This window comes from Mauremys reevesii, linkage group 16 (genome assembly GCF_016161935.1).
Source record: "Mauremys reevesii isolate NIE-2019 linkage group 16, ASM1616193v1, whole genome shotgun sequence".
NCBI classification, from domain to species: domain Eukaryota; kingdom Metazoa; phylum Chordata; order Testudines; family Geoemydidae; genus Mauremys; species Mauremys reevesii.
The window spans coordinates 12,168,554-12,181,073 of NC_052638.1; the positions used below are offsets into that span (position 1 = coordinate 12,168,554).

The 12,520-nt window shown below is 40.9% G+C and overlaps 1 protein-coding gene across 3 annotated transcripts in view; it reads right to left on the reverse strand.

Moving 5' to 3' along the window:
* SMPD3 (sphingomyelin phosphodiesterase 3) overlaps positions 1-12,520 on the reverse strand; it is a 263,658-nt gene that overhangs the window by 14,750 nt on the left and 236,388 nt on the right. For all 3 annotated transcript variants that reach the window (XM_039502790.1, XM_039502788.1, XM_039502789.1), the window contains exon 5: positions 5,245-5,400. In XM_039502790.1, the coding sequence (XP_039358724.1) occupies positions 5,245-5,400 (156 nt within the window). The remainder of the gene's footprint in view (positions 1-5,244; positions 5,401-12,520) is intronic.

The following is a 12,520-nucleotide window of genomic DNA, read 5'->3' on the forward strand; positions in this document are numbered from 1 at the left end:
CATCTTGTCTTAATTAGGGGCCTAAACTCTTTAGGGCCAGATTTTTAAAGGTACTTGGGCACCTAGAGGTGCAGATCGGTGCCCAATGGGAATAAGGTGCTTAGTGGGAATTTTTCAAAATTGCCTATGCACCTGTGTGCATTTTTAGGTGTCTAAATACCTTTTAAAAATCCGTCCCTTACTGTTACTATGCATTGGTACAGCACCCAGCATAATGGAGCCCTAACGTCATTGGAGCTGGTTGGTGCTTCTGTATACAATTAGTTAATAATATCCTAATCTCCACTGCCTGAATGCTCCAAATAATTGCCCCCACCAACAAAACTCAACTAAGAACAAAGATTCACTGTTGGAAAATATAGCACTTTAAAACAGAAGAAAATGTATCAACAACAAAAAGACTCACTGCCAAATCCTGCCCATCTGATTTTTGGGAGTAATTAATGGGCCTGATTCTCCATTGCCTTGCACTATATACTGATGTAAATGACTATACAATGTAGGTATTAAATGTTAGGCAGTGCAGAACTAGACTCGCTGGCTTCATATTGACAAGACATATGGTGAGTTGGGTATGTATATAGTCTCTGCAGTGCATTTGCTGAAGTTAGAAGCTTGTGGTATGACTGCCTCACAAGATGCACTGTTTGTGAAACACTTAGGTTACATAACTGACTGAAAGAGTCAGAAATGATATTTTGTGTTGTGATATTGTTAGCCTGAGTATTAAAGTAGTCCAAATTACAAGCAGCATGCCACATGCATTCTCAATGCTTCATTTCTGCCAGAGCACAATCAGTACCAATTTATCTACTTCAAGTCTAATAGCAAATATATGCTGCTAGGATTATTTAATGAAACAACAAAGTAGTACTATTGGCACTGAATCAAGTTGCTAGGAGAACTAAAATTCAGGGTATACTATTTATTATAGTAAATCTCATATCTTGTAGTATTTGCAGGATCAGACCCTCAAACTGAAAATACCAACACTGCTATAAATCCAATAATTTTTTTTAAAACCTATTACACTGGCAGCGTCCCTTGATAATTTTCTTCTTTGCAGCACTTCCACCATTTTAGATTTTAGAATTTCTTATCAACAGTTCAAGTTCCCTCTAGGGATCCCTGGAACATTCACAAGTGCCTGCACTTGAAACTAATGATGTCATTTGTCACAGTCTATTGTCAAGGCAACAAAATCCATAAATATGTATGAAAATAGACACACTCAAAACAAGGGAGGGGGAACTTCTTTGAAGTTTCAGCTAGATGTATCACCTAAGGAGGACGTTGCCCTGCATCAACAGGAGCAAACCAGACCTGCTTCTACAGGAGAGCAACATCATTCTTGCCAAGGGATGGTGATGTGTGACTATCTCAATTCCAACTAGAAGGGGTCAGAAAAAGGAAACAACACATTTTCAGTCTGTAGCCACATTTGTACTAACCATCCACGGCCCCTGAGGCTGTTACAGGCTCTTATGTCATTGTATCTGTTTTGTCCCTAGCTATAGGGCCACAGGATTCCATTCTTGCATTTTGTTCAGTGTATCTTACTGAGCTGAGAACTGATACCTCTATTGCACAAGCATTGTCTCAGCTGCCTTGAAAGTTGCCGTCTTTAGAACCACAAGACGATTCTGGGGCTGAGGCAGTAATAAATTAGCGGATACATCTTGGAGGAATTGCAGAAAACTAGAGTATTTCAGATGTGACAGGTACACTTAAATCACATCCCTCCTCTCTCAGCAGGTTATTGATTTTGTTCAGGTATTTTTATTTAAGGACCAGATGAAATCTGTGCAGTTTTATTTCTCCAAGTTTTGCTCTGTCACAGGGTTTCATATGCCTACAAACCTTCTTTGGAGAAGCCATGGAAAGGAATAAAATTCTGTGATGATTAATCCACCGCCATGCAGCAATTGTTACTATTCATGGCTGAAAGGTACAGCCTAGCCCCTCTCATTGAACGTTTTTTTTATCTCATAGCAAAAGGTTTAAAATATAATAGATTTCCATCAGAGTCAGACTACATCGGCCTGACATTAAAGACAGCCTTATAATAAAGTTCCTGATAACTGAGAATTCAATGTACTGATGTTAGAAGTGTGATAACTCTCTAGTACTAGGGTACAAATGACTTGCTGCAAATGGTCCTAAAACATGGGGTGACTTGCGAATGTCGGATGGATTAATGGTATAACTTTCAACAAAGAGTTACAGCTGGATTTTCACGGGAGGAAACAAACCATTCTACAATTTCACAGTTTGTAAAGAAAGCTGGCAAGTCTAAAAATATTCAGTTAATATTTTTTCCTTAAAACCTTCCGGACTCTTTACAGTGCAAAATTGGTAAATACTGTATCAAGATTTAGTACTTAAAAATACAAAGCCTACATTTTCCTCTAAAGTACATTACCTAACAAAGATCTGTGACTTTTTAAATTAAAAACATTCCCCTGCAGAGTTGTAAACACAAACACTGCAGCATTGTTCTAACTTAATACATGAGAACCAAAAAGTGAGACTGACTATAAACAGAAAATGAAAGTGATCAACTTAATTTCAACTTCCATTTCAAAAGTGAAAAATAGTCAACTGCATCAATAGCAAAAATAAAACAGATTTTCAATGCTTTTAATTATTTTAATTCTTAGCAACACATCTAACAGCAGCTTTTACCTTGTTACTGTCCCCTTGAACAATGGTTACGTTTCAATTATTGAAACCCCTATGCAAACATGCCTACAAAAACTCAACCACTATATAAAAATATATTGTCAACCAAGTAACATCTGACACTTGGTTAACATTCACATACTATGTTTGCTACATATTGTACAAAAAGATTATTCTAGATGATCCATTGGATGAAATGATCATGTTTACAAACCAGGAAGTTTCTTTATCTCATCAGAGGTCAACAATTTTAAGATTTGGAGCAAAGCTGCACAAGCATGTAAATAACTGAATTCTGATTGGCTGTATCTGAATTCAGCTAAAATTGATTTACCTCTGAGCCAATAAAGCATAGGGAAATTTTTGCTTTACTAATAAACTCTGGTCAATAAATCTTGACTTTCAGCTCTAGAATGTTGATTCATAATTCTAGATGCCAAGTCAGAGTGTCTGCCAACTTCACGTTCTGTTCTTCAGATACTTTTCTACTCAACTTCAGGGTTCATTTGAGATTGGAGATGCAATAACTAAATTGACCATGAGCATTTGATCCAAAGCTGAGTATGAGAGGTTATTCATCTCCTGAGAATCCTGGCTGCCAAGTGGCAGCACATGTAAATACGAGACAAGATCAGGCAATGCAGGGCCAGTCAACATTTTGAATTTTTTCATTTGAACGTCTATCCAAACCAGATTAATTAACCTCGTCAGTGGTGATTAGCACTATCTCAATCTCATCAGCAGTTTCAAAAGAAAAGCACATTCAAAGACATGATATGAGAGAATAGTAGTTATTTTGGACCGTACAGGAGGTATCTTTTTCTTTGAAGCTGGTACACCCAGCTTCATTAGAGGGGATAGATTCCCTATGGACACTAATATCTCCACTGAGCAAATGGGCCTGAACAGTGAGTAAGAATCTGTAAACGTGGTGGTCCTAAACGTTAGAGCCCAATCTGAACACTGTAGCTTGAATTTATCTCTAACCTAGCTGACTAAAAGCACAGTATAAACCAATATGCACAATAGAGAACATATTAAGAGACTCATGGCGATCATGATTGTTCCTACCCCTTGTCCCATTGGTTCACACTCTTGACGGTCCTAGTGTATCCATCTCTTTGTATGGCCACATAGTAGCAGTAGCTCAGACACCGTGACCTTTCCTCTCAGATGTAGCCCTCTCCATGCTTTTTGCCATCTCCAGGCTGGACTACTATAATGTGTTCTATGTAGGCTACCATTGGAGGTCATTTGGATGCTTCAGCAAGAGCAGTTTGCAATTTACCTGCCTATTAAGTGGGAGAATGCACACACAAATATACACCACCTGTGATTTACACTCTGTGCTGGCTTCCAAGCTGCTGCTTGGTGGTAGTAGCTAGTATCTATAATGTTGGTTGTTTTAGACAGCCCCTCTCGCTATACTCTTCAGATCAGTTGCTTTTCTGGAAAAGCTTCTGTTGTTTGGGCCCAGGGTTAAACTCCTTTGAGCAAGCAGCAAGACATCACTAGTAGACAGCCTTTGGTTCTGAAATTTGCTCTCTGCTACAGTCCACCAGAGTCCAAGTTCACTTACTTTTGGAACATAATGCAAGACTTTTTGTACTTGGAATATTTCTTAATTTTAGAACATAATTTGGAGGGGATCCTGCATTAACGGACAGTAGTGGTAGAAGTTGGAATGGATTTTTTGATTTGTGCCAATTGCTGGTAATAATTGTTCTTTTTAATTTCTGTGGTACGCCCAGCTAGTGTAGTGATGAGCCAGTTGAAATAAATTAACATCCATTTATGTAACTGCCTATACACACTGTGCAAACACATACAGTTGATGCCATTAAAAATAACATGTACTGTACCATGTTTGACTTTATCCTAGTGTGTGAGATATTCTTTACTCAGAATTCCACTGTATTTTAACATCTGTTGGTAGTAAATGTCTACTTCTAATGGTGCCTTCTGCCCTCCATATGTGGAATAACTTCCAAAAAATAAGTTAAAAGAATATTAAGGTTGCAAAGTCAAGTCCTTAAAGTTAGTAAATGCCAGAATTAAAGTTGCCCTTGGAACATTAATTCAACCCTCTTGTGCGTATGATACAGTCTTTAATTACACAGTTATGTAAGATTTTTTCCCACAGGTACCCAGTGATTATATACCTGTTCACATATATATATATATATTAGTAACTAGAAAGAAAGGGTATATAGGTGCCATAGTGACAATAAAAATGCAGAGGAGGTAAGAGCTACCTGTCTGATTCTTCTAGAGTTTGGTGGAGATTGTCAAAGGCACAAATGATAGGACTGCCCTTTGTGCCTTAGAAATCTCCCCTTTAATGAATAGGCATCTCTTAAACATTGGGTTTGCCCACACAGATTAACAATCTTTACTCCCATTTTTAAAAGTTTTTATAGCAATTTATTCTTATTTAAATGTGATTGCAAAAGCCATGTACAATTGCAGATCACTGCTCTAAAGCAGTTAGAGGAGACATTACAACATCTTAGCTCACTATGATGCTATGTATTCAAGAGGAAGGGGAAAAGCTTGTCTCACCAGATGAGCAGTTGTCAAAGTTGAGATCTCCACAGATCACATCAAAAGCCACCAGCTCCTCTGGATTGGCTGTGCTGGAGGAGGAGGTAGATTTTCGGAAATCAGACAGCCAATCTTGAAGCAGATCAAGTTGCTCACATCGAACTGTAGTGTCTCCTATGGGAAGCATGAATTAAAAAAGCCTGAGTACAAGGGAATGTGCTTAAAACAACACTTCACTTTACAGATAGACACTCAGAATGCTACATTCCTCTTGTGCAGCTAACCGACGTTGTTAGGGACGTAAAGCAAAACACACAGGAGGGAGATAAAAGCACAAAACCACTCCAACACCTCCTACCCACCCTCTCCCCAAACAAGCCCTTGTATTGCATCTTTTCCCCTCCTGCATGGTGTATATTTAAACAATTTGGGGCAAGGAATATCTTACTATTTGTGTGTAAAGTGGCTGGTATTGTTTTGGACAGTATGAATAAAATTCATCCTCTGTGCAGAGACCTTGCACGAGGCCTATACACTGCGCAAGTCCTTGACATAAGGCAGAAGTGGGACGTAAATACTTTATAGACCTTCTGCTGGCTCTCTGCACAGGGTGAATTACGCTCTCTTTAAATATAGTTTTTTGTGTGTAATTTGTATAATGTTAAGATTGCGAAGTAAAGCATTCATAAGTTAAGAAGTTCTAGAATTAAGGCTGCATGTGCCTTATGATACTGTCTTTAATTACATGATCACAAACTATTTTCTCCACAGGACCTCCACTCCGTTCAGTGCTCAGAATGGATGGTCAAGATTTCATTTTAGACTCATTGTTTGATAGGAGGCTATAGGCTTGCTACCCATTCAAACCCTCCTCGGACTACAGAACTGTTAGTTTCCCCAGGGGCTTTACGATGGCGTGCACCACTGTAAACACCATGGATAGAGAAGAGCTATTTAAGCTATACGACAGCGTTGGTACAAGCGCAAATGGCCAGGAATAAATTTAGGCTGGAAATTAAAAAAGGTTTCTAAAATCAGAGTAGTGAGGTTCTGGAACAGCCTTCCAACTTGAGTAGTGGGCGCAAACAACCTAATGAGTTTACCCTAATTGTGAGCTCATCCGTGAAAAGTAAATGAAAATTAATAAAATGTTACAATAACCTATAACAACAAATGTTGGTGGGAAAAGGTGCAAAAAAGAGACAGACTGAATCAGGCCAAACAAAAAGACCTACTGATGTAATTCAAGGACTGTGTTATGAGCATGCCAGATAAACAAGAACAATGCAAGCCCAGAAATCAATGAACCAAACTTGGTGTCAGAAATTAGGCCTGCTGGTGGACAAAATAGTGGGAGGATGGACTATTCCACCCTTCACTCCCTTTCAGGGTCCTTAAAATAAAAGAGGCTTTGAGATCAAAGTTGTTATAGAGAAAGTGCAGGGGGACAACAGCTGACTAAAAGAAGGGAAAAGAGCAAGCTTCACTATCATGGTTGCCACCCTCCCTTATCCTTGAGAACCACTGTAACATCAGTGGGCCTTCATAGTTTTGATCCCAAGAGCTCTCCTTACCAGACTGAGCTAACAGAGGGACTTGGGTGACATTGCTGCCTCCACCAGTTCTGGCTGAATCTTGACTGCCACCAGGAACATGAGACTTTGTCACCCAAACCCAGTGTGTCTATTTCCTTCCCCACTGTTTTTCTTCTGTTTCCTATGCTTCTCTTTGTCTTCTAACAAGCGTCTGGCTTAGCTAGCCAAGACTGCATATTTTGCAACATTACTGTAAGCCTGTGAGCAGAGAGGGAGATAAAAGCAATCCCCTAAACAGCCTGATGCTGATATAAATTTGCCAGTTTTTGTAGTGGTTGAAAAGCCTGTATGCTGTGCCTATGTTTTGCCAGCATTGAAGTTGCAATTGAGAGTAAACACCAGAGAAAGAACATGCATTTTCTTTTTTTCTTCTGCTTTTGTGTGTGTTTTGTCTTGTTTTGCTTTCTAGGAAATGGGATCGGACTTTAACAACAATGGTAGCGCCAGACCATCTCAATTAACTTATTTTTTTCCCCAAAAGAATACCCTCTAAGAAACTGTTAGACAAGGGGGTTGTTCCTTCTAAAGACTAACTTCAGAGAAAGGGAAAGGGAACAAAGGATGTTAAAATGAAAGCCTTACTTAATATGTTACAGAAAATGAAGAAAAAACAGTTAAAGCATTTGAAATGTATCTTTAATAAAAGGTTTAAAGGATTTTTAACTGTGTTTGCCATAGTATTTAGCAGGCTGAGGTCTCTGTATATCAAACTTTGTTTAAAACTATTTAATGTTGGACAGCTACAGGATCATATTAATACCTTTGACTCTCTGGGCCCATATATTCCATCTAAATAAATACAACAGATCATCATTTCCTTTTTCTTATGCCAAGACTGGGTAGGGCCAATGTTATGAGCAGATTCCATTCACGTCTGTTTAGAACCAGGACTTGAGCCTATTGGGGGTTGCTAGGATGGCTTTATATACTGTGTTGGTCCACTGTCTTCTTGGACATCTCTGGACTCTCTCATTTTCATAGACAACACGTTTGGGCAGTTTTAAGATGAAACTTGATAAATTTATAAACAGGATTATATGATTGTTTCCTGCAATAGCAAGGGACTGCATGAGATGATCCAGGAAGTCCCTTCCAAGTCCTGTTTAGCATCTGTGTGCTACACAGACACTGGATTTAGCTTCACAACTCCCCTTTTAATGGCAACTGAAGCACAGACCTTAATGTCAAAAATGGGTACCCAATTTGAGAGTCCTGGAGCCTGATTGTTCAGATAATTTATCATTTTCTAGAATTAGCCCTGTCCTGCCAATAATAATCCATCCATTCAGCATATCTTTGAAGAATGAAGTTCCTCTGGGAAAAAATTGGTGGAGCCATACATCTGGACACTCAAAGAAGAAAAAAATTGTGCTCAGCTTCCACTCCAGTTGGGCATCTCTGGATATTTGTGGATTTTTGTCTGATTGGAAACATTTTCTCAGCTGAATAAGATATAGCAGGAATGTCTCTGATCATCCATATTAGCTACTAAACTACTCTAGGGTTTTGGAGTAGAAGAAAGGAACTATACACAAAAGTATAGGAGAGTATCTTTTACCAAAGGAGTACAATAGCTAATCCATCTTGGCGCTCACTGAGAACACTTTTAAAATCATTTATTTTATAGCTCCCAGTAGTATGCCAGCCACTTCTGAGGAAATACATAGAAAACACTGCTGTGAGTTCCAACCTAAATGATAGACTTGATCAACAGATTTTATCAAAATCAAATTTTGTTGTTGTAATTACTTTAAGAAAGCCAGTAAAAGTCCGACTGGTGGGGTGGGTGGGTGAGAGGGAGAAAATTTGCTCCTAAAATAATTATCACTGTATTCTCCCTCCCACTTTTGTTCTGTTTGCTACACACAAAATAAGCTGTGCATGATACTCGTAACAAATGATGATTATCTTTGATTTTCTGGAACTAGAGTGTGAACCCAGGGAGATAGCTGGCTCAGCCTCCAAATGATAAACATGTCAAGGTACGAAAGAACAATGTTTCTTTCCTTCCACATGAAATGAAATTTGATTTGAAATGTCATGTTCCAAGTATATGGTGAACAACATGCCCAGAATCACTTGTTATGATGAAATAGCTTGATTTGTATGTTATATTACTCAGTGTTTTAAAACATCCCAGGCATGTCAAGACTATCTCAGACATCTGCTTTCACTGATCACACAGTATGTAGATGGTGATTGTTTAATACTGAGGGTTATTTGTGCTTATAAAATACATATCTGCTTTTTCTCAGCCACGTGTGGTAAGTAAGCCGTAATGTCAAGATGTTAACTTATGTGCATCAAGGGGATGGGAAAGCTGGGCTTTTCTGGCTTGGAGAAAACACCCACCAGCCACTCCTTGGCGTAAGGTTAAGGAAGAGACCTCCTTAGATGCATATCTTGTGAGATCTGCACTGGTAGTCCTGATAAGAACTTCAAGTGTGAGTTTTATAGCATGCATGTCCTATGAGGGTACGTCTACACTATGGGATTATTCCGAATTTACATAAACCGGTTTAACAAAACAGATTGTATAAAATCGAGTGTGCGCGGCCACACTAAACACATTAAATCGGTGGTGTGCGTCCACGGTCCGAGGCTAGCGTCGATTTCTGGAGCATTGCACTGTGGGTAGCTATTCCGTAGCTATCCCATAGTTCCCGCAGCCTCCCCCCCCCCTTTGAATTTCTGGGTTGAGATCCCAGTGCCTGATGCGGCAAAAATCATTGTCGCGGGTGGTTCTGGGTAAATGTCGTCAGTCACTCCTTCCGCTGGGAAAGCAACGGCAGACAAGCATTTCATGCCTTTTTTCCCTGGATTGCCCTGGAAGATGCCATAGCATGGCAATCATGGAGCCTGTTTCGCCTTTTGTGACTGTCACCGTATGTGTACTAGATGCCGCTCACAGAGGCGATTCAGCAGTGCTACACAGCTGCATGCTTTTGCATGATAGCAGAGATGGTTATCAGCCATATTGTACCATCTACCATACCATAAATTGGTAATAAGATGGGCATGGCTACCAGTCCTTTTGCACTGTTCCATTTGCTGCTGTCATAAGTGCCCCTGGCTGCTCTTAGCCAGGGGCGCAAAAGCCAAAATTGGGAATGACTCCCTGAGTCAATCCCTCCTTTTTGGTATCTAAAAATAGAATCAGTCCTGCCTAGAATATGGGCAAGTGTACTAGAGAACCACTGTATCAGAGAACCAGAGAGCACAGCTGCTCTGTGTCAGATCCTGCATAGATTATGAGCTGTATGCTATTCACAGGGGGTGCTCCTGCAACAACCCCACCTGTTCATTCCATTCTTCCCCAGCCTTCCTGGGCTACCATAGCATTGTCCCCCCACTTGTGTGATGAAGTAATAAAGAATGCAGGAATAAGACACACTGACTTGTTAGTGATAAATGAGTGGAAGGCAGCCTCCAGTTGCTATGATAGTCCACATAGGACATTAAGGAGTGTGGAGGAGAGGAGCCCAGCATCCTGCTGCTAGTCCAGGGGCAATTGAATCTTTTCTTTACACATGAAGGGTGGGGGCTGATGAAGCTCAGCCCCCTGTTGCTATGATGATGATGGTTATCAGCCATACTGTACCATCTACCAGGAAAAATTAGGGCCAGGCACCCTTGATAGACCTCACCGATGCTAGTCTGCATGGTTACCAGTCCTTTTGCACTGCCCCATGTGCCAATAGGCTGATGACGAGGACGGATACCAGTCGTATTGCACCATCAGCCACCCATGGCGGGGGGGGGGGGGAGCAAGGATGTTGGTGTTGAGTGCTGCACCATCGCGTCTATCTGCAGCATTCAGTAAAGATAGGGTGACATGTAAAAGAGTCAAGACAGGATTGTTTTCCCTTTCACTTCTGGGGGTGGGTGGGGGGGTGCGTAAATTGCCTAGCTATGCCCTGACCCACCGCGGACACTGTTTTTGACCCTAGAAGCATTTGGAGCTCAGCCAAGAATGCAAATGCTTTTCAGAGACTGCAGGAACTGTGGGATAGCTTGAGTCCTCCAGTCCATGAGCGTCCATTTGATTCTTTGGCTTTCCGTTACGCTTGCCACGCAGCAGTGCGCTGAGTCCCTGCTATGGCATCTGTCTGGAGATATTTAAAAAATGATTTTGAATTTCGTCTTCTGTAATGGAGGGCTGATAGAACAGATTTGCCTGCCCTTACAGCGATCACGTCCGCATCGTCCATGCTGGAGCTCTTTCTTTATTTTGATTTTTAACTGCATCACCACCCGTGCTGATCGGAGCTCCACGCTGGGCAAACAGGAAATATTCAAAAGTTCGCGGGGCTTTTCCTGTCTACCTGGCCACTGCATCCGAGTTCAGATTGCTGTCCAGAGCGGTCAGTGGTGCACTGTGGGATACCGCCCGGAGGCCAATACCGTCGATCTGCGGCCACACTAACCCCAATCCGATATGTTAATACCGATTAGCTACTCCTCGTTAGGAGGAGTACAGAAGTTAAAAGAGCCCTTTATACCGATATAAAGGGCCTCTTAGTGTGGACTGGTGTCCTGATAAAACGGTTCAAGTGTGAGTTTTATAGCATGCATGTCCTATAAGACTTGCAAATAGGCCTGTTACCAGATATTTGCAATGTTGTTGTAGCCATGCTGGTCCCATAGAGACAAGGTGGGTGAGGTAATATTTTTTATTGGACCAATTTCTGTTGGTCTTGTCTCTTTCGTCAACAGAACATGGTCTAATACAGGATATTTCCTCACCTCAGCTACCAGATAGGCTTTTCTAATCCCAAAGATGGTGAGCACAGAGAGGGGACAAGTGCTGGTTTATACCCACGTCACTGGTTTTTATGACTGTTCAGAAGGGAAATTAGAGAGCTTGTATATATGCACATTGGTTTATATGTGAGGATATTTGGTAAACACACTGAGCAAGCATGCACACATTAAGACAGATGGCAAAGGGTGTTTTGAGTTATGCTAATGGTTTTAATGTAAGGGATGTGAGGTTAAGCCTTCAGGATACGTGACTAATGCCTTTGATAATTTGGTAACGTATCTTTGAATACTCAATGAAAAATGTGCATCTGAATATCTTCTAAAGGGGACTATTACTCTCAGCTCAGCCTGAATAACAATGTGCATAACTTAACACCACTAAAGTGTGCAGCTATGTGAAGGGCAGCAAAAGCTCCCCAAGGTGAAAACTCTGACTTATGGTTTTATGCCAGTGGGTACATAGTCTAACAGATCAGGGGACTGGACCTCTGGATTATATTCATGGCTCTGCCACTGACTCACTCTGTGGCTTTGGGTACATATACGTTGCCCATTAAGCCTGGGCTCTGACTCAGGTTTAGGTGTCGGTGCCACCAACAGATCTTTTTCTTTTCCGTGCTTTACTGTCCTTCCTGGGAGTCTTAAGCAGTTTAAGACTCCTTATGATCCACATGTTAAGGTTCACTGGATTTGGACGGGGCCAGGGAGAGATCTCTCTTCTTAGGAACAGACCTGGATGGGGATCTGTCCTTGTATTCATGAAAGTGCCTAGGCACAGCTTTAAGTCAACGTAACTTACAAAAACTTGAAAAAGCCACTGGCAACGTACCTTACATCGACTTAAGTGGTAGTGTAGACAAGCGAGAAGTCTTTTAGCAGTAGGCAACTTGGACAGATATCTGCTGAACAACTCCCTTCACTCACTCGCCTTCTTA